This window comes from Arachis hypogaea, chromosome 8 (assembly GCF_003086295.3).
Source record: "Arachis hypogaea cultivar Tifrunner chromosome 8, arahy.Tifrunner.gnm2.J5K5, whole genome shotgun sequence".
Taxonomy (NCBI): Eukaryota; Viridiplantae; Streptophyta; class Magnoliopsida; order Fabales; family Fabaceae; genus Arachis; species Arachis hypogaea.
Window position 1 is genome coordinate 29,105,445 of NC_092043.1, and position 20,887 is coordinate 29,126,331.

The 20,887-nt window shown below is 31.9% G+C and overlaps 2 protein-coding genes across 2 annotated transcripts; one reads left to right on the forward strand and one right to left on the reverse strand.

Moving 5' to 3' along the window:
* Positions 1-1,903: 1,903 nt before the first annotated feature.
* On the forward strand, positions 1,904-3,730 carry LOC112705196 (uncharacterized). Its single transcript, XM_025756043.1, has one exon. It carries the CDS (start codon positions 1,904-1,906, stop codon positions 3,728-3,730), a length of 1,827 nt encoding a protein of 608 aa, XP_025611828.1.
* A 15,639-nt stretch (positions 3,731-19,369) lies between these two features.
* LOC112706815 (kiwellin) lies at positions 19,370-20,612 on the reverse strand. Its single transcript, XM_025758317.2, has 2 exons — positions 20,282-20,612; positions 19,370-19,952 (listed from the first exon to the last, which is right to left on the reverse strand). The coding sequence occupies exons 1-2, from the start codon at positions 20,548-20,550 to the stop codon at positions 19,577-19,579; spliced, it is 645 nt and encodes a 214-aa protein (XP_025614102.1). The 5' UTR covers positions 20,551-20,612; the 3' UTR covers positions 19,370-19,576.
* Between the last annotated feature and the right edge of the window lie 275 nt (positions 20,613-20,887).

The following is a 20,887-nucleotide window of genomic DNA, read 5'->3' on the forward strand; positions in this document are numbered from 1 at the left end:
ATCTAATATGACTGTTGGAGCTGTTTTATTGTTATACTAATCAAATTGTGTTCACTTTTATGACCAAGTGAAATCGTTTTTCTAATAGTATAGTTGAGAATAGTACAGCGATATGCTACTTTCAATGAAATATTTGACATCAATTTTGGTTGATATTAATATATGCAGCATGATATAATAAAGCTGTCGACTAGACTTCTTACTATATTTTTCTTCACTTGATATGTTTCTTTATATTGTGATAGGACCTGATTTAATTATTCTTGAAATGCATCTGATATGTGTATTTACAAGTTAATTCTTAGCCAGTGATCATGGTCATTGATTTTCTTTATTCAGCTGCTAAATGACAAATTTAAGGTGGAGTTTTAGTTATACTCTTTTGGTAATAATATCAATATTTAAGTGCTGAAAAGGCCATTTTCATTTTAGTTGACAATGTACTTACTCTTACAGGAGCAATTATTTAAACCATATATGAAGAGAAGGATGAAGATGGCTTTCTTTATGTAACATACAGTGGCTACCATTTTTTTGGATGTCTCACTTCCCACATGCATTAGCCATTTTCTTATATTGTTTACTTTGATTAATGATTTGTATGTTGAATTCGTTACACTTCTCGTATCAGGAACCTTGATTTATCTCACTTATATTGTTTACTTTGATTAATGATTTGTATGATGATAACAGTTACACTTCTCATATCAGGAACCTTGATTTATCTCACTGACATGTACCGTTAATGTATCTATAAAAATCATCATAAAATCAGGATGTATCACTGAAAATCTAATAAATAATGATACCGCAAAATGAAAAGGCAACTTGGAAGATGGAAAACAAGTTTTGAAAAAAGAAGAGATGCTCACCAAAATATTTTTCAATTTATTTCACTCTCCACATGAAAAGATTCAAAGGATTTGTTGTTTTTTTGGGCACTGTGATCTGTTATTTATACTTTTGTGTTTTATATCTTTATACTCTAACTTCATATCCTCCTGTTTTTTTTTTTTTTTAAGGAATCTCTTCTTTTTCATTCCGTTTTTTGGCTTCGGAACCAGAAATTCTTCCTTCCAGTAATTTTTTAAAAGTGCAGAATTAGACCATGAGTAAGCAACCTTCCTAATACCATTTATATTCTATCAATTAGCCCGGAAACAAGTACCTTTATCTATGTTTTATTTCCGGGTTATTCTCCCGTTCTCTCTTTTGGATTACTTACTGCATTAATATGGAATATTACTCAAACGTTATGAAGTTTTAATTATTAAAAAGGATTTTTAATACTAAAATTATTAAAAAGGACCAAATCGTTTTATAATATTGGTGAAGAAGAACCAAATCTTATTATAATGAACTAAATATATTCTTAACTATACTTTTACTTACTTGTTATAATCTTTAACATATGTTGTTTGATTCTCAACGCTATATAGATATGTATGAATATTCAGTTGGGATTAATTAGTTAATTACTTCTAAAAAATTTAGTCTAACATATTGTTAGGGAAATTGATTATTAAAATATTAATTTATAACTATTTATTTATTTTTTTAATTTTTATATTAATTATTATTATACTTATAAAATTTTTAGTAATTTTATTATTTGTTTATTTAATTATGTATTACTTTTATAATCTTTTGTCTTATTTTTTGTTGGGTAAAGATCACAAAATTAAAAAATATTTATAAAAGATTTGATTCTAGGACTTAAACGTTATAAAATGAGTTACTCCTTCTTAATAATTTTGGTACTAAAGGTCCTTTTTAATAATTAAATCTTCCTAACGGTTCTTTATAATAGTTTTCCCTTTAATATATCCCGTTGGACAGTTTGTCCGAATTTTTTTTATTTTCTATTTGTGTTTCCTTATTAAAGTTTTATGCATTTGTTTATATGAACATCATAAAAGTAGATATAGATAAGAGTTGGATCTCAAGGCCACGAGGTAGTGTCGAATACAAGGCCGGGTTGAACAAATTTTTGGATTTCGCATTTGCGAATGCATCTTCCGATGGGATGATACATTGTCCATGTCCTTCGTGTGGGTTCCGGCTATTCCAAACTAGAGAGGATGCTTACGATCACTTGCTGTTAAAACCGTTTCCTGCTAAGTATACTTTTTGGTTACATCATGGGGAGAGACGCGTAGGAGACAGTTCTAGTGAGACACAAGAAATTGACCCAGGTAGCGTCTACCGAGATCCACTGCGCGACATGGTTCGTGAGGCATTCAACTTTCCAGGTTCTGTTGTCGATGAAGATGACTCGGGCAACAAAGATTTTGAGGGGGATGCCGACGAATTGCCTTATTTGTACAGCGAACCTAGTCAGGCGGCCCGTCATTTTGATGAGCTGCTTGAGGATGGAGAGCAGGAATTGTATCCGGGTTGTGCGAAATTCTCGAAGTTGGCTTTCTTGGTCAGGCTATACCATATAAAGTGCCTGTGCGGCGTGAGCGACAAGGCATTCGGAATGATACTAGAGTTACTGTGTGAGGCTTTTGAGCATGCAAAGATTCCGGGTTCACTGCACGATGCCAAAAGGATCATACGAAAACTCGGTATTGCGTACAAGAAGATAGATGCATGTCTGAATGACTGCATGCTATATCAGGGCAGCGATCAAGAACTGTCTAGGTGCAAGATATGTGGGACCTTGATATGGAAGCAAAAGACTAGGAGGAATTCCATTGTCCGGATCAATGTGGTTGTTAAGAAGAATGGAAAGCCGCAGGCGGCGAAAGTTCTTCGTTACTTTCCCATTGTTCCACGACTGCAGCGGATGTTCATGTCCAGTAAGACATCTGTTGACATGTTGTGGCACAAGAAAGGTCCTAACTCGGATGGTTTTTTGAGGCATCCACGAGACGGAGAGGCATGGAAGGCATTTGATAGAAGATATACTCACTTCAGTGGCGATCCACGCAGCGTTCGCTTAGCCTTAGCTAGCGATGGCTTTAATCCCTTCGGAAATCTCAGCTCAAGGTACTCGATTTGGCCCGTGATTCTCATCCCCTACAACCTGCCCCCATGGAGTTGTATGAGACCCAGCTCTTTCTTGCTGTCTATGATTATCCCCGGTCCCAAGATGCCTGGAAATGACATAGATGTCTACCTACAGCCGTTGATAGATGAGTTGAAGCAGCTGTGGGGTGGTGTTGATACGTACGACGCTAGCGAGAAAAAAACATTCAAGCTGCATGCTGCGTTGTTGTGGACAATCAGCGATTTTCCAGGGTTGGGCAACTTATCTGGGTGGAATACGTACGGTGGGAGAGCATGTCCTACGTGCAACCTGGATGCCGAGTCTAAGCGACTCACGTTTAGTCAGAAATGGTGTTTCATGGGTCATCGGCGCTTTCTGAATCAAAGCCACAGATTTCGGCAGGACCGGGTCCGATTTGATGGGAAGGTAGAGGTCAGAGGTCCGCCTGTAACATTGTCGGGTGGAGATATTTTGAGACAGTTGGATAATGTGCATGTCAAGCTTGGTAAGGTGCAGACGGAAGCCGGTAAAAGAGCGCGCGGACAACAGGCTGCATTACAAGATGAGTCTCCTTGGAAAAAAAGGAGTATATTCTTTGATCTTCCATATTGGGAGTATAATTTGTTGCGTCACAATCTGGACGTGATGCACATAGAGAAGAATGTGTGCGACAACATTATCTACACGATACTGAACGACAGTGGTAAGTCCAAGGACAACCTCAAAGCTCGATAAGACCTCCAGCTGATGGGAATTAGGCATGAACTTTGGCCACGAGAAGATGGAAAGTATCCCACTGCAATATTCTCCATGTCGAATTCACAGAAGGACGTTTTTCTTAGGAACTTAAAGAATGTGGTCTTTCCAGATGGTCATTCGAGTAACATATCTCGCTGTATTGACCTACAACAACGAAAAATTTCCGGCTTGAAAAGTCACGACAACCATATTCTCATGGAACATCTTCTCCCAATAGCTATCAGGAATGTATTGGAAGCCCCAGTGGCAGTCGTCCTGGCTGATTTGTCAACTTTCTTTCGACGACTATGCAGTAAATCTATAGACCCTGAACAACTTCCTCTCCTACAGGAACATGTGATCCTCACTCTTTGTCAAATGGAGATAATTTTTCCACCATCTTTCTTCACAGTCATGGTACACCTAACCGCGCATCTGGTTGAAGAGGTACGCCTAGGAGGCCCGGTGCATTATAGGTGGATGTATCCAATTGAAAGGTACCTATAATACTAATTTTACATTTGAGTTATTTCAAAAGTTAACAACCTAACACCTATCTCGCTCGTAAAGGTACCTAGGTCGTCTTAAGCAGTACGTGCGTAATAAGGCAGCACCGGAAGGATCAATTGCGAGGGCTACTTATCCGATGAGATTCTGACTTTTTGTTCGAGATATCTAGATAACGTTGAAAGCAGGATCAATCGACCATTGCGTGTTGATGATCGACCGAGCGAAGATGCGACTAATAACGCGGCCAGCATGTTCCCACTGATTGGCAAAGCGGTAGGGGCTTCCGAGAGTTTGAATCTTTCACCAACCGAGAGACTTCAAGCACATCGTCACGTATTGGTCAATTGCGCAGGTGTAGAGAGTTTCTTAGAGTAAGTGCAGTTATTAACCTTAGAATCATATTGTAACCGAAGGCAATATTTTTTTATACCTTTAACAGTAGATCCACATGGTATGCTCAGGGATTTTAGGGCTAGTAGAAAAAGACAGCTACGAAGTATTGGCAAAAGAAACGAAGCCTACATTGACAGGGTTGTCCATAGAGAATTCGCCGAGTGGTTCAAGAATGAGGTAAATCTTCTGTACGGCTCTTCCATTTATAGTTTCGTTAATAACTTGCCTCCTGCCACTCAATTCTAAAAATAATTATATCATTGGTAGATACCACTGGGAAGTACGATGCACCCGAGAGAATTGCAGTGGCTCGCATGTGGCCCCAATATTCAGGCAAAGCGCTTTAAGGCGTACAATGTCAATGGATTCAAGTTTAGAACCCTATCAAGAGAGGATGGAATGAGAACCCAGAATAGCGGGGTTTGTGTCACTTCTGACACTAGAAGTTATGCAAGCGCTCGTGACAGTAACATGGCTGTTGGTGGCGTCTCCTATTATGGAAGATTGGTAGATATCATTGAGATGAATTACAGTGGCCAATTCTCTGTGGCCTTGTTTAGATGCATTTGGGCAGACACCACGTCTGGTAGAGGCATAAAGCAAGATTTTTTGGGACACACTTGTGTTAACTTTAGCAATCCATTCACACTGGTGATCGTGAAGATGACGAGCCGTACATTCTTGCTTCCGAGGCTCACCTTGTATACTATGTGGAGGATGAGGTCGATAAGGAATGGAGCGTAGTGGTCCATGTGAAGCCGAGAGATTTGTTCACATGGGTGAATACAATGAACACTGTGAGGTCGAACTTTCCCTCCAACAAAGTCTGACTGATTTATCTAAGTGTGATATTGAAGGTATCTCGTTGACAAGGGATGGCAACTTAGAAGAACCCACACCTGACACAATCGAAACCGGTGAAGAGGCTGCTGATTCATAGATATATTAGGCTACCAATATATGACATGCACACTTGTACCTTTCCCCTTATTATACTCTTGAAATTTTATTTATAAGCAAATAGCATAATAATAAAAATCAGTCGTCTGGATCGACTTTGATCTTATTTAATTTTGCCTATTTTAAGTGTGTGTATCTTGAGATTTAAATAGCAAGACCTGTATACTAGAGTTCTCAGCTCACCCTTTTATGTGTTGGGACTAAGCAGGAAAATTGGAAGAGAATGACCTCTTTATGTGTGCCAGCAGCTTTTTTTTCGTCCGCTCGATGCAAGAGGCATCTCCGTTCTCTTCACTTGAGCACACAATTTCATTTGCTCGAGATTTATGGTTCAACAAATCGCCTATTAGAGCATGGTTGGATGCATTCTCCGCACACAGTCACATAGGTACAGTTATTGGTAGGGCGCCTACTGAATTAATATCGGTACGTATCCAAACTGACTGACCAATCAAGGGTTCTATAACCATAACCATAAGACAAAGCCAACTATCGGATGATTTATACGACTCTGAACGTTGTAGGATTTGTGTCAATTCGGAGCAAAGTATCGAAAGAAATTTGGCTTCGAATTCTTAACAACTACAGATGCTAGACATTCCCATAAAATACTGGAGGAGATCAAGGTATAAATCAGCTTATTAAATGTTATTATTGTTATTTTACTGTTGATATTTTGGATATCACTTTAATAATTTGCAAGATATTAAGTCTCAATTAATGTTAACATATATATTATTGATTTTAAAAAAAGTAAAATCAAACTATATATAGAGTACGGTTGCATGCTAGGGATAGGATAACTGGTACAATTATTGGTTTGAATATATAGATATAGTTTCTTTTCATTCTATTTTAAATATACATACTCCCATAAGTACCTATTTAGGTCTCAATAAGTTATTAAATTTTTTTTCGATAAAATATATAGTTTTCTTGTGTTTAATAAAATTCAATAGTAAAAATAAAAATACTAAAAAAATAAAAAAAATATTTTTTAAAAGTTATAATTTAGGATTTTAAATTTTTTACATAAAATTTTTTTCAACATAACATATAAACAAACAAATTTTGTTATGTTATGCTATCCGACATAATTGTTAAAAAAAAATATTTTTATACGAACTATTTAAATATAATTTTTTTAAAAATTACTTAAAAGAATTATTATTTTGTAGAAGTTCACCCAAATAGATTCTAAGCAGCACTCAAAATCGTATTAGAGATTGAAAATTGTCTTATGTAACTTATTTTTGGGTCAGTGATTAATGCTAATAAACGCATCAACCTTTTTCTTTGAAAGATAGTAATCACTGTATATAATGTTGAAATCACAAAGAGATAGAGAATAATAACACATGTACTTGTACTAAGTTACTCATGTAATATTGGTAGTATTTTTATGTAGATTTCTTATTTTTAGTATTTTTATTTAGTTTTTAAAATTTTATTTTCCGAGAAAAATAAACGGTGAAGAAAAACTTGAGATTTTTTCTTTTCTTGTTGGTTATTAATTAATTGCACGAGGACTTTTCCAACATGGTCAAGAATGATCCACAGCTGATTCTATATTCGATTTCAATGGTGACCGCAGCAATATAACATAACTATCAAAAACTACTAAGTCAACATATTTTAAATAGTACTAAGGACAAATGTCTTAATGATGCTAATCTATTTTCTGGTTTGATTATAAAGGTAATATGGGTTTTCAACTTTTCATTAAATTTTGGTTAATGTTTTAAAATTTTCAATTTTTAACTGTATTAGTTTAATTAACGGTTTAATTTTTAGAATCTTAAATGTTTTTGCATTATTATGACATATGTGGATCATCATCTTCGGCTATGTGCTGTGATTGCTATGAATAAACTTCTTCATAAAGCATCTATATTTCAAGCAAAATCTTTTTTACTTGTCTCGATCTTTACTGTATTCTTGAGAACTCAAGCAGAACATAATAAATAGTATCAGGTTAAAAGATAAAACTTTGGGATAAATCTTGCGGAATTGAGTCAACAAATCCCCTCCCCATGAACACTTTCAGATTACTCTATGTAATGTCTGCGTAGTTTGTTGGAATGCCCAATTGTTTTGATGATTCTTTTGTTCTGATTTAGGCTCGATGCGAGAACAATCTCTTGGTTGAACTGGATATTGCGGCTCGAGAGAAATTCTATTTCATAGAAAAAGGACTCACAAAAATCTGGGAACGTAAGTCTAACAAACCTTGTAGAATATGGCAGCTAGACCATTTTCTCTGTAAAGTTTAGTAATTTTATTCAAATTGTTTTGTTGCGATATAACTTTCAGGAATATCTCAAGAGGAGCTTCAAGAGAAATCAGAAGATTTAGGGGAGATAGTTCCAGACTCACTGGAAGAAGAACTCGTGCCCAGCAACAGTTCCGACGAGGAGGTTTGGATCGATGACAAGGCTACCATGAGAAATTATGACCTCAATAAAACACCAGACGAGAACCAGATAGAATGATCCAGCTCTCCCCTGATTTCGTCTTATGGTGTTTTTGTCAAATAATATGACTCAGTATTAGCTTAGTTGAATCCTAGTAATGTTTTCGTTGTTATGTCTAGTTGTTTTCGTGTTTTTGCACAGATTTCAACATGGATTCATTTCAAACACAAAGATATTTAGCTTACCTATTCAATTTTCTTCGGTACATTTTTATTACTTTTACTATGGTTAAATTTTTATTGCGTACTTGATGCTAGCTATTCAAAGAATTTGTGGTGAAAATATGTATTTCCAATAAATACAGTATTTAATTCTTGAATTCACTGCCAATATTCAATTAAATAAAACTAATACGTAAGTTAAAGGTTTTCATCCCACCATATCTCCAAATATGTTTAGAAGATTTGAAAAAGTATAATCTATAACAATGTATAATGCGGATAGAGGAGTTTGGTATCCACTTATCTTTCCTATCTTACCCTTAATTTTATAATCTAAGATTGCGTCCTTAATCGTGTCCTCATTTAGGAGTACATATAATTCACTCTTAAATAGAATCAACATAAAATTATATTTTTTCAATTTTTTAAAATTTATATTATTTATTAAAATAATGATATAATGAATGTACTGTTGCAAAAAAATGAAGATAACTTCATAAATATATTTTTTGTTGGAAGAAAACATAACTTAATCAATGTAAAGTCTAATTTAAATAACTATAGTTAAATAAAATAAATAATAATAAACGGATAAAAAATTTAAATTTTTTTTTATTGGTATAAAAAGAAATCATTATTCTCATACACAATGACATAGATTTTTAGCATTATCCTTTTCTATATGCATCTATTTCTTTAATTTTTATACATATTTCTGTGCTTTATTTTAATCTACAACAATATTTGTTGAAATATCAATTTAAATTTTAATATTGTCTATATGGAGAAGAAAGGTTTATTATTAACAGAAATTCTCTTGTACACTGTCAGTTACTTTACATAAAAAATAAATTCACCCATTTTAAACAGCAACTTCATTAAATTCTTATGTAAATCATTGTTGCGTATTTTGATAGAATAAAAATAAAATAGTTTAAACATGATTTTTTTTAAATAAATGTATAAAGAATAATTTTTTTCCTTTAAATTATTATATGATATTATTTTAATGTACTCTTGGTACCTAGAACATAATGATTTTAGTATTATACCTATATTAATTTAAAATTAACTATTCTATATGTTAAAAAACTTAAATAACTTATAAAAATTTTTATTTAATTATTCAATACAAAATTTTTGAATGCTTGAAGTCTTAACTTTTTCTTACAGTGATAAAATATGAATTAAAAAGCAACTATGAAAAATAAGTGCCTATATAATAGTTATACATCTAGATATCTAAATCAAATAAGAAAATAATTATTTAACAACTCAAAAGTTAATACAATGGATAGTTATGGATCAAGTGGTGAACAAAAATAAAAGTTGGGATAATGGTATGATACTAATTGATTGCGGTTGGGGTTAATAGAAGAAGAAAAAAAAAGAAAGAAAATAAAACAAGGCAACATAATAATGATGACAAAACAATAATAGTTATACATGTAAAAAGAATAATAAAAAAATATTAGTGTAAAATAGGATGAGATGATAAAATCAGAATAAAAATTAATAACTTAGAAATACTAATAAAATTAAAGATAATTAAATATGTTCAATATAAGATTAAATAAATAAATATTTTTATATATTAGAATTATGCGTAAAGATAAAGTGAATTTTGAATTTAAATTTTTAAATTTGCTTCAAATTAAATAGGATTTAGATAATAAATAAATTTAATATATAAATATATAACTAATATAAAGATAAAGTGAATTTTGAATTTAAATTTTTAAATTTGCTTCAAATTAAATATGATTAGAAAAATAAATAAATTTTATATATAAATAAATAACTAATTTATAAATATTGTTAGGAAATTTTTATCTTGATTTTATTACACATAATAACAACATAATTCCTTTTTCTTATTTTTAATTTAAATCTATTTATCATATATTTCTTACAATTATTAGATAACGTAAAGTATTTTATTTTTTTATAATTTAATTTTTAATTATTCAACAATTTACAATTATTGATATTAAATTAGGATAACATTTTTTATTTTTTTTACCTATATCTTTTTCCAATAACATATACATATCTTTAATGTGTGTTTTTATAATTTAGCATTTTAAAAGTCTTTTATAGCAATTTTAATTTTAACAAAATATCATATAACTAAGGCTACGTTAATTTTGAAATGATGGAAAAAAATACTTATTTGACAAATTTAAAGGGTGAATAATATATTAACACCAATACTAAAATACGATATAAATAGGATCATGTTAATATTAAAATAAAAAAATAATAATTTAATAAATTTGACGAAGGAATAATATATTAAAAAAATTTAATTAATTTTTTAAAATAATTAAAAAGCGGCTGAACAAGCACGTTAGTGTCCTGTTGAACCGCTAGTACATAATAAAGCAAATTATATTCGTATGTAACATATGTTTTGGTCTTTAATTTGAAATATTTTGGTAGAATATATATCATTATACTCTTATTGTTTTATATATTGGGATTAGTGAACAAAATTAAACATTGATATATTATCTTTTTACAATTATGAAAACGTGATTTAGTGGTGTTTTATTGGGGGTTTCCATTAGTGAGTTTATATAATATGTGAATATAGGCTGAATTACAAGTGGCCTAGTGGGTTATACTAACTCAAGGCCCACACCACCATTAACCCTCGAAGCAGTTAAGGTAAAAAAATGAAAATCCAAACTTCCTCACATGAACCCCTGTTGCGCACACAATGCTCCCATAGCTGAACCCTTGTTTTCACTCTCCCTCCTTGGTTGTTTGTGAGCAGCATTGGCGTCGTTGGTGTGTCCTCGCTTCCCTCGCCTTCGTCAGTCACATCCTCTTCCACTCGGTTGTAGTGCTTGTTCAGGTAACAAGTTTCAGCTCTTTCATGCTCATAATTATTTTTTTTTCAATTAAGTTAACTTTAATTTGAATCCTATGTGGGTATGAACATTCACAGATGAAATATAAGTTGTTTGGGGGGTTGCATGTTCTAATCTTCAATGTATTTGTTCAAGAGGGTTAAAGAATATGGCCACTGATAGTTCCTTCTAATTTCTAAGTTAATTATATTAAGTAAAAAAATATTATCTTGATTAAAAAAAATTACGATTTGCACAACTGCTATGAATATGAACATTGATAACGGGAATGGTTAAGCTAATGGAGTAGATATTGTTCATGCAAATTAGGGAATATTAACTTTAGTCATATTTTCTTAATTAATTCTGTTAGGATTATTAATGATGGATGTTAATTTTAACCATGGTTTCTTAATTTTTTATAGTTATGATTATTAATGATAGATGTTAATGTTAATCATAGTACGTTAATTAAAACTATTTGGAATTTAATACACCTGTGATAAATAGGATTATTAAAACAGGTAATTTTAATCATAGTACTGTAATTAATAATTCTGTATATAAGGTATCATTTCTGTACAGAAAATCCTATGATTTTATTAGTGTCCTGGTCCATTAAAAGCTTTCCCTATGAAAGTTCATTAGATTCTTCTAATTTACATGTAGTTGGAAAAGATGCTACACTAAATGGTTGACCGCATTTGCTAGTGATTATTATATACATTAGCATTTAGCTCATATTCATGTTTGAATTAGTAGTTCAGTCATAGGAAAAATAGATTCTATTTATATAATCACTATATGTACATATATAGATTGGTTTTTAATATGTTGTTACATAATTAAAATGTGAGTAATGCTATTTGTTGGTTAATTATTCTATTATTCCATGAGGAATTTAATTTTTTTTTTTGGCATGATACATGTGTTTTTACTAGGATTGTAAGATGCCAAGGAAAGCTCGCTTCAAGAAAGGCACAAGAGTGGATCCACCGTGTCAGCAGCCTCCAGTTGCACCTCCTGTGTCTTCACCATCCAATGACGATGACTGGCTCATCCCTCCGCCCCCCAGTAATTCTGGTGTCTCACCAGCGGCTATTCTGCAACCCTTTCGTCCGCCCAGGAGTGAACCACGACCTGAGCCACAGGCCGCTAACGATTCACGAGTGACGGAACCGTGCAATGAAGACATTGACCCAGAGGCGAACGAGGTAGACTCGTTTGAGGAACACATTGACAGGATGTTTGCTACCTCTGATGCTGCAAAGCGCAAACGACGAAAGACTACTGAGTTTTGGGATGTTGATCTCATTGGTAACAATTGTTGAACTTTAAATCTTTTTAATTGATCAGCTTATGATTTTGTTATGCTCCTTACATGTGGTGCACATTGAGCACAAAAATTACATTTTTTCTTCTTTCTTGTTAGATTCTGAAGGAATAATTAAGCAAGCTAAAATGAGTGTGAGAGAGGCTATGGAGCGGTCTCTTAATGGTAGCAAGATCATCCTGAGGTTCAATGAGGAACTGCAGGCAGTCGGAGATGGAGCTGGCCTGTTGAGTGGCATTCTAGGAGCGCTGGGTTCTGATTACAGCAAATTTCCTATATGTGAAAAGAGTTGGGCAAAGGTGCGGGGCAAAGACAGAGTTTATGACGATTGTATAAAGGTAATGACTTTTGGCATTGTTTAATCATATCAAATCCTTCAACTTGCAATTACTTACAGCTGGACATTGTCGTCGCAGGAGATGTTTCACTTCCAGGATAGAAGTGGTTTAATCAAGAAATCATTTTTGAAACAAATGGGGAAGTCTTGGAAGGACACAAGGGGGAGGCTGTTTGACTCGCATTACAAACCAACAAGGACACTTGAGCAGAATCTTGAGCAGCGCCCGGAGGGAATTCCTAGAGAGCATTGGAAGTGGTTCATTGAGTATCGTAATGATCCTGCAACAAAGGTACCTCATTCATTTAATACATATACTTTTTTAAAAAATGAATTTGCTTGAGTTCAAAAAATGTAATCCTTTTGTTTGGTTGATATAATTTGGTATAAATAAATAGTTGTTATTCCAGTTGGGCTGAATTTGAACCATGTTGATTAATATACATGATTAATTCACTTTAATATATCAATTCCCAGCACAGGCTGTTTGACTAAGATCATAATATATATATGCATGATGCTGAGACACCATTCTTCCTTATTAGAACCTTATTTTGTGCAGGTTACCATATAAGACAACTAATTTAATTTGAGTACCCCTATTATTATAATTTATGCTATATGATTGTTATTGGACTATCTCACAGGGGCTGCTAAATGTTATTTCCGTTAGTTGTTAGTTGTGGTATGAGTTATGGGTGGCATTTGCATATTAGAAATAAAATAATATTGTTAACTTCTTATATGTAAATAGGGACTGCATCCGTATAACTATTCTTTTTGTTAAAGCAATACTTAAATTTAGATTACGTACAGTTTATTCAAATTCCATACTAGTATACTTAATGCCCCATTTTTTTGAGTCTCTTGCGACGTAGGATATATGTATACTATACTTAGCAAGTTTTAGTACTCCATTGCATGCCAAGCTTACTGTTGATTTTTAATAGGCAAAGTGCAAGCAAAATGCGCTGAATCGAAAGAAGCAACTTTACACCCACACTGGCGGATCTAAAAGCTTGGCAAGGGCTAGGGAAGAAGAGGTAATATAAACTTGTAATGGAGAATAAGTGGCTTTTAGTGTTGATTTATTCATAGAGTAAACAATGTTAGAAGTATTGAAAAAATTTGTAGAAGTGAAATTCATGGGATAAATTTTATTTTTACAGTCACAACTACAAGGTAGGACTGTTGGTAGGGGAGAAGTATGGATCCTAAATCACAAAAGATCTGATGGCAGCTATATACATGAAGAAGCTCGGAGGATTGGTGTAAGTACACTTAGTCATATATGTTGCAACATGTTGGGTTTAGCAATGATAATGTCTTGAGTATGCTATTAGCCTGGTGTGATTGTGTAATTATGTTTATGCCTGCAGGAAAAAATTTCTGAGATTGAACAATTGGATGAATCTACAAGAATACTGTCAGAGAATGATTCTCTTGCCCAAGCTCTGGGCAAAGAGCACCCGGGTAGAGTGCGTGGGATGGGACACGGGCCGACACCAAGTCAACTCTTCCGTTCGAGTTTGCAGCCGCTGGTGGATAGAGCTCAAGTAGAAGAGACCCAAAGGATGCTGTGTGAACTACAAGCGGAGGTGACGACCGAAAAATTGAAGAGGAAAGCAATGGAGGATGAATTAGCAGCAGAGAAGAATAAGAGGCAGGAAATAGAGAGTGTGCTGAGTTATCTGGTCAAACAGCAATGTGGGGAGCTGCCTCCAGACATCGCTGCACGGATGAATTCTTTGGACAGACATGGAGGAACATAGATATTAGGATTTAGGATTTATGTGATACTTAGATTTTCAATACATGTTTTGTTTATGTTAAATATGGGGCATTAAGTATTAGTCAAGTACTTTACTTTTTTGAATGACTACTGAAATACGTTATTGGCATTATTAAAATAGACATGTTAGATTGCTTTGCAGTTAAATATTAATGAGTTTTTTTTTTCCATAGTGCAGCATTTTATGAATAAAAAAAGTTTAATATTCTTTAATTAATTAAAAAAGATGGAAAAATATATAAAATATAAAAATACTAAAAATTAAGCTATGTTAAGAGCCTTTAAATTAAAATTAGTTTAGAAAAAATCGGTCTTAAATTGAAATTAGTTTAGGATAAAAAAGGGCCAGGTTTATAAAATTACTAAAAAAAAAGGCCAAATAGCGGCGGTTTTAACCCGCCGCGAATAAAATATAAAAAAAACGATACCTCAAAATAGCGGCGGTTTTACGGCGGTTTTAAAACCGCCGCTAATCAATTTCCTTAAATACGATCTTTGAAACTGCCGCGGTTATAAACCGCATCTAAGGCTCTGGACGTAAAATCACTGATTTGCGGCGGTTATGCCAGCGGTTGCTGGTAACCGCCGCCAAATGTAACTCCCGCGCCCTTATGCACTGCGTTTGCTGTTTCGCTGGCAATCTGTTTAGCGGCGGTTCAAAACCGCCGCAATTCGGCTCTTAAACCGCCGCCAAACACCGCTTGTCCTGTAGTGCTTTTCTACTCTCATGTCATAATATTGATAATATTTGAAAAATTAAATTTATTTTATTTAATATTTATTAATTATTATAATATTTAATAAATATCAAATAAAATAAATTTTGATTGATTTTGGGTTATATTTTTTGTTATTAAATATTCATCATCACAATATATAGGCGACATTATATTATCACCACGTTAAATTGTGATTATTATTGATTATGGAACTGAAGGAGCCATGCGCAAATTAAACATCCGGCCCCAACGTAACCGTGCCTTAGAATAGTGAGAATATAAGAAAATAATCTGAAATTGTTAATTGAATTTATTTGAGCATTTTGACAAAAGGAAAATTATACGATTCAAGGGAGAAGATTCTCACGTCTAGCTGGCAAATATAAATAAAGGTAGGGTCTATTTAATTCATGTATATATATGTATGTTTGGGGGAGTATAAGAGAGAATAATTTTCACAAAAAGGTACATTGGATGATTTCTCGGTGACCTTGGGCTTGACCATTCATTTGCTTAATGACATGAAAGCATGTAAAGAAGTGGGGTCTCTCTTATGAGATGGAAGGAAGATAGAGATGCTCTTGCATGTGTTTGTTTTTCAAGTTGCAAGAGAGGGACGACATGACGTTTCATTATTTCATTCAACATTATTGTTAACAATAATAAGCTATCAAAGGTTATAAAATACAATAGGGTATGTAAATTGCCACCATTTGAAGGGTTGAGAATCATAATCATATATGATGAGCCCCCCTTTTTTTTCAGGTAAAAGAGGGGGTTTCAATTTCAAAGACTGTTTTGCTACTTTGAAATGCCAGCCAGCATTTTGGCATCATTAGGTGGTGTGTTCCTAGCTAATTTGTACTTGGCCACGTTTTGTGATTAATTAATTAATTGCTTTGCATGCTAAAAACGGCATGAAATCACGGATCACTTAGGAATTGCCATCATAGTACTACTTCAAATTGCCATTATAGTAATTTGAACAGAAAATTATTTCTTTTTTCCGAGGAATCAATTTGGCCATTGGTAAAATTGGTACATATTGGCGATTTGCCGTCAATAATTCTTAGCAACTGTGTGACAGTTCAGTCATCTATAATTTTACAAATTTTACAGATAATCAACTAAATTAACTAAATTTTTTATTTTTAACTTTAGAATAAATTAATTTTTGACTTTTTCTTTCATTTTTGACTTTTTTTTTTGTTTTAGAGAAAGGTACACTTTTATCATAAAGACTTTGTTATAAGAGAATACTAGGTCACTGAGGTTTTTAACACCTAGCTTTCAATTTTTTTTAGATGCATTGAATATACCAATGAGTGAGAATGAAATAATTATTAAAGGCTACTGCAAGGTAATTTAGTGTTTTGAGGTATATTATTAGAATACTTTACCGCCGAAAAGAAATTTAACCAAGTAATTATATGGAGCTAAAAATGACATGACTTTAGAACTTGGATTACGATTGACCGAAGGAATAAAGTGAAAAATCATACTTGAAAGTTGAAACAAACAAGAAAAACAGCATATGATTATTAACTAATGCGAGATCAAACAATGGTATGCATATGCATGTGTTTGGAAGTGTTTTTACTTTTTTGAATTTAGAGGTTATTTAGTTTGAGTAAAAGTGTAGAGAGTAGGTTAGAGATATAATGTTATTATCATCTTTTTATTGTAAATTTTTAATGTCTTGAGTTCGTCATTTTAATGGTAGAGGTGTTCTTGCAAGGATTCGAACGATCAAGTAGCATGATTCACAAGAGGAATTAAGTTAGAGATTATATCTTTGTACACGTATTTATATTATAGCAGGACATATATTATGAGATTGTGATGTCACGAACTCCTCTCCTTATATTTTTTAGATGTTATAAGTTGCCTTTAAAATTAAGTTGACTTAGGAAAATAAGTTGCTATTTTCATGATGAATTATTTAATACTTTGTTGTGGTATCATATATTCATATAATGTTCTTAGGTCTATATATATGTAGTTGATGTTGTAACTTTTTTTTTTTAAGAGAAACTCTTAAGTGCTAGTAATTTTTAGTATTTTTTGTCATCATTTGGTCAATATAAATACTAAATTATCTTTAATAAATAAATTTTATTAATTTTATGTGTACAAACTCTGAAAAATATAAATGCAAACTATATTAATTTATGTGCGTAAAATATCTATAAATATGATGCAAATTATTATTAACAAAGAGTTGATAAAAAATAATAATATTTACTGGTTATATAATATTATTTCTTCTTTAACTATAGAATGGTAGTTATATAATATAATAATTAAATTCATAAAATTGAGTTATTAGACATTAGAATGAGTTATAAGAAATTAGTATCTTTTTTAATATATTTTTTAGAATATGAAAGAACACTTATCATCAAACCATTTTTTTTAAATTTTTCATATTTTTTAATCTAATTCTTAGTATTGAATTTATAGAAATATTCTAAAATAAGATGCTAACATGAAAAAGTGGTATAAATTATTTACTCTCCAAGGATATGATTTGTTTTTATCAATATTAGCCAATATTTATACTATTAGAATTTAGTTTTTAAATTTTAAAAATTAAAATTTAATACTTAAAATTTAAAATATTAACTAAATATTAATTAAAATAATAATTTTGTTGGTCATAGATAATTTTTTTTATTCCTTAGCCGTGTGGAACATGGATTAGTATTGTGTCATTCCTACAACTTCAAGTGATCCTTCATCCTGGATTTGCTCTAATGCTCTATACTTCTTTTTTTTTTTGGGTCATACTCTATACTTCTTTATTTTGGGTGTTTTTAGGCACACTTTATTTTGGGTTAAAAATCTTGAAATTTTTTATGATTAAGCCCAACTTACACACTATTTTGGGTTAAAAATCTTGAAACTTCTGACTATTATGCCCAACTTGGGGCTTATATAATATATTTTTTGGGCCTAAGGATGAGGATGCTCTTTTGAGCTTTGTTATTGAACGTAGAAGTTGGATGTTGTTTAAAAACCCATAATAATCATATAGTGTGTATGAATGTATTATGTAAGTGTGTGAAACATGAATATAATGCTTAAAATTGGGGCTGTCCAATTCACTTTACCAAAAAAAAAAAAAAAAACACAAGCATACAAGATGGTAAGTCCCAAAAAAATAAAAGTACAGGATGTCCTCATTTTATATACATCATGAAGTTTTCGTATAATATGTGATTGTTTAGTTACTATTTAGGTGTCACTAAATGGATAATTTTTTTTAACGTCTTTAATAAATTTTTAATAATAAAAAATAAAAATATTAAAAAATTTAAAAATATATTTTTTAAAAAAATTATAATTTACATTTTTATTTTTTTAAAAAATATATATTTTTATATAATAAATAAATAAAAATACTTTTATATTAATATATTTAAATATAATTAATAAATAAAAAATATTTTTATATAAAATATTTAAATATAAAATTATTTTTATTTTTTTTAAAGTTCACCTAAATGAACCCTCTATATTTATATACATTATTTTTGTATATCCTATTATTTTTCTTACTAAAACTGTAAACTTATCTTGTGTTTATTATATTATATGTTGATATTGTGATTGTAAAAATATAAAGTTGACTTTGATATATACAAGTTGGGCCTTTACCAGCTAATTTTTTTAAAAAAATTATAAAAAAGCACATGCATGATATGATGATACATGATAGTATGGATCCGTCCCTGTCAGGATATGTATAAATATATCATTGTTTGAGTTTGGAAGTTGGAACCCTGCTTTAATTCCATTATTACATTACATATTTTATAAACGAAAATGGTTGATAAATAATTAAAATTTATTTTATTTAATATTTATTAATTATTTATATTAAATATTATAATAATTAATTAAATATTAAATAAAATAAATTTTAATAATTTTTTTATTTTTATGATATTATTATTTTATAAATTTATGAAATTCTCATAGGATACATGCTCACCAAGGTTTTAGCATTTCCGAAAATAAAACATAAAATCAAATAAGCTACGTGCTTGTCCTTATTTATTTGTTTATTCTTATTATTATTATTAATAGAGCAATAATAGGGGTCAACAATTTTTGTGATTAGTAGTCATCAAATAACTATTAATGATAATTTAATAGTGTGAGATTGGTATAAAATTTCATCCAATAACTCACATTTTTCGCTGATTACATATTAGACAAAATTTAATAAAATTGCTGTCCCTAACATTGCTCTTATTAATATTAATCCCTAGCGTATAGAATTGGCAACGTGAGATTATTATTTTTAGGCCATTGACCAAGTAACGTTTTCAACCCCAACATCCGTATCCAGCCCTAGAGCATCCCACACCGCCTGCGACCCATCCACGACATTGTTCCGGCACGGTGGCTGTCCTGCATGCTCCGAATCACAACCGTTAACGGAGTCGCACTCGTCCACCACCTTAGCCAACACGCTCCTCCCGTTACTCGCGGTGATCCTTATCATCTTCAAGCACCTCGACCCTTGGTTGTACCACCCAGTGGACAGTGCCACCACTGGCTCTGAGTTTTTGTGGTAGTTTCCGTCACACTCAGATGGGCCACCTCCGTCTCCGCCTTCGCTGAAGTCGTTCAGGGTGAGTATTGCCTTGGTGGAGGATGACACCGGAGGCGAGCACCTGCATTCGGAAAACTTTATTCATATATATACATAATATTTAGCATTTTAATAATATAATAATAAAAACACTTAAAGTGCAAAATAGAAAACAACTTTTTAATAGAAATAAACCATAAAAAATGTCTTTCAGAGATTTATTTTTTGAAAAGATATCTTTTAAATTTGTTAATAAACTAAATAATATCAGTATTTATATAAATATATAATAACTGATTTCAATGATTAATTTTAATATATAAAATAATATTTTTATCTTCTTTTATACTAGCTATACCCTTAAAACATATATCCTTTGTATATATAGATGCTTCGGGTGTAGCATCGCACCTGTATTGAGGGTAGGAGTTTGTGCCGCATTGAAGGTTGCCGGAGGATTGGCAGGTTCCGCCGCCACCACTTGGTGGAGAGGGGGTGGTGCAGATGTGAGTGCCGACGTCAGGGTCGTCGTTGCACCTTCCGTTGATGCAGATGAGCTGGCCAGAGCAGTCGTTGAGGTTGTTGCATGGGCCGTTGCAGGAGGAGAGTGCGTTTATGAGAGTGAATAGGCACAATGAACAATATAGAATCATAAAGAAGGAGGTTGCTTTGTGAGCCATTATTGGCGAATTAGACTAGAATGACTACTTGTCTAAATGGTGGTTTTGTGTTTTGTGAGCATTGGATAAGATGCTTAAATAGAGGACAACGATATATTAAAGGTAAGGTTTAATTACTTGTATAGTCTCTAGTTGCACCCAATTTTTTAATAGATTTTTATTTTATTTTTTAATTAAATTCATATATTATTTCAGTAATAAAAACGTTGAAACTAACAAATTATATATTTAGGCATATTCTTTTGTTTAATAAAATATTCTAACAATTCTAATATTTTTGTTACAGTAAAAATTTAATATGATATAGTAATTTAATAAAAAAATATAAAAATATAAC

What these genes read in the sequence shown, in the direction of transcription:
- LOC112705196 (XM_025756043.1), top strand. Translation starts at nt 1,904, where the DNA reads ATGAACATCATAAAAGTAGATATAGATAAGAGTTGGATCTCAAGGCCA.
- LOC112706815 (XM_025758317.2), bottom strand. Translation starts at nt 20,550, where the DNA reads ATGGCTCACAAAGCAACCTCCTTCTTTATGATTCTATATTGTTCATTG. An exon ending in AACTCCTACCCTCAATACAG is followed by an intron (nt 19,953 to 20,281) that starts GTGCGATGCTAC and finishes TTCCGAATGCAG; the next exon opens with GTGCTCGCCTCCGGTGTCAT.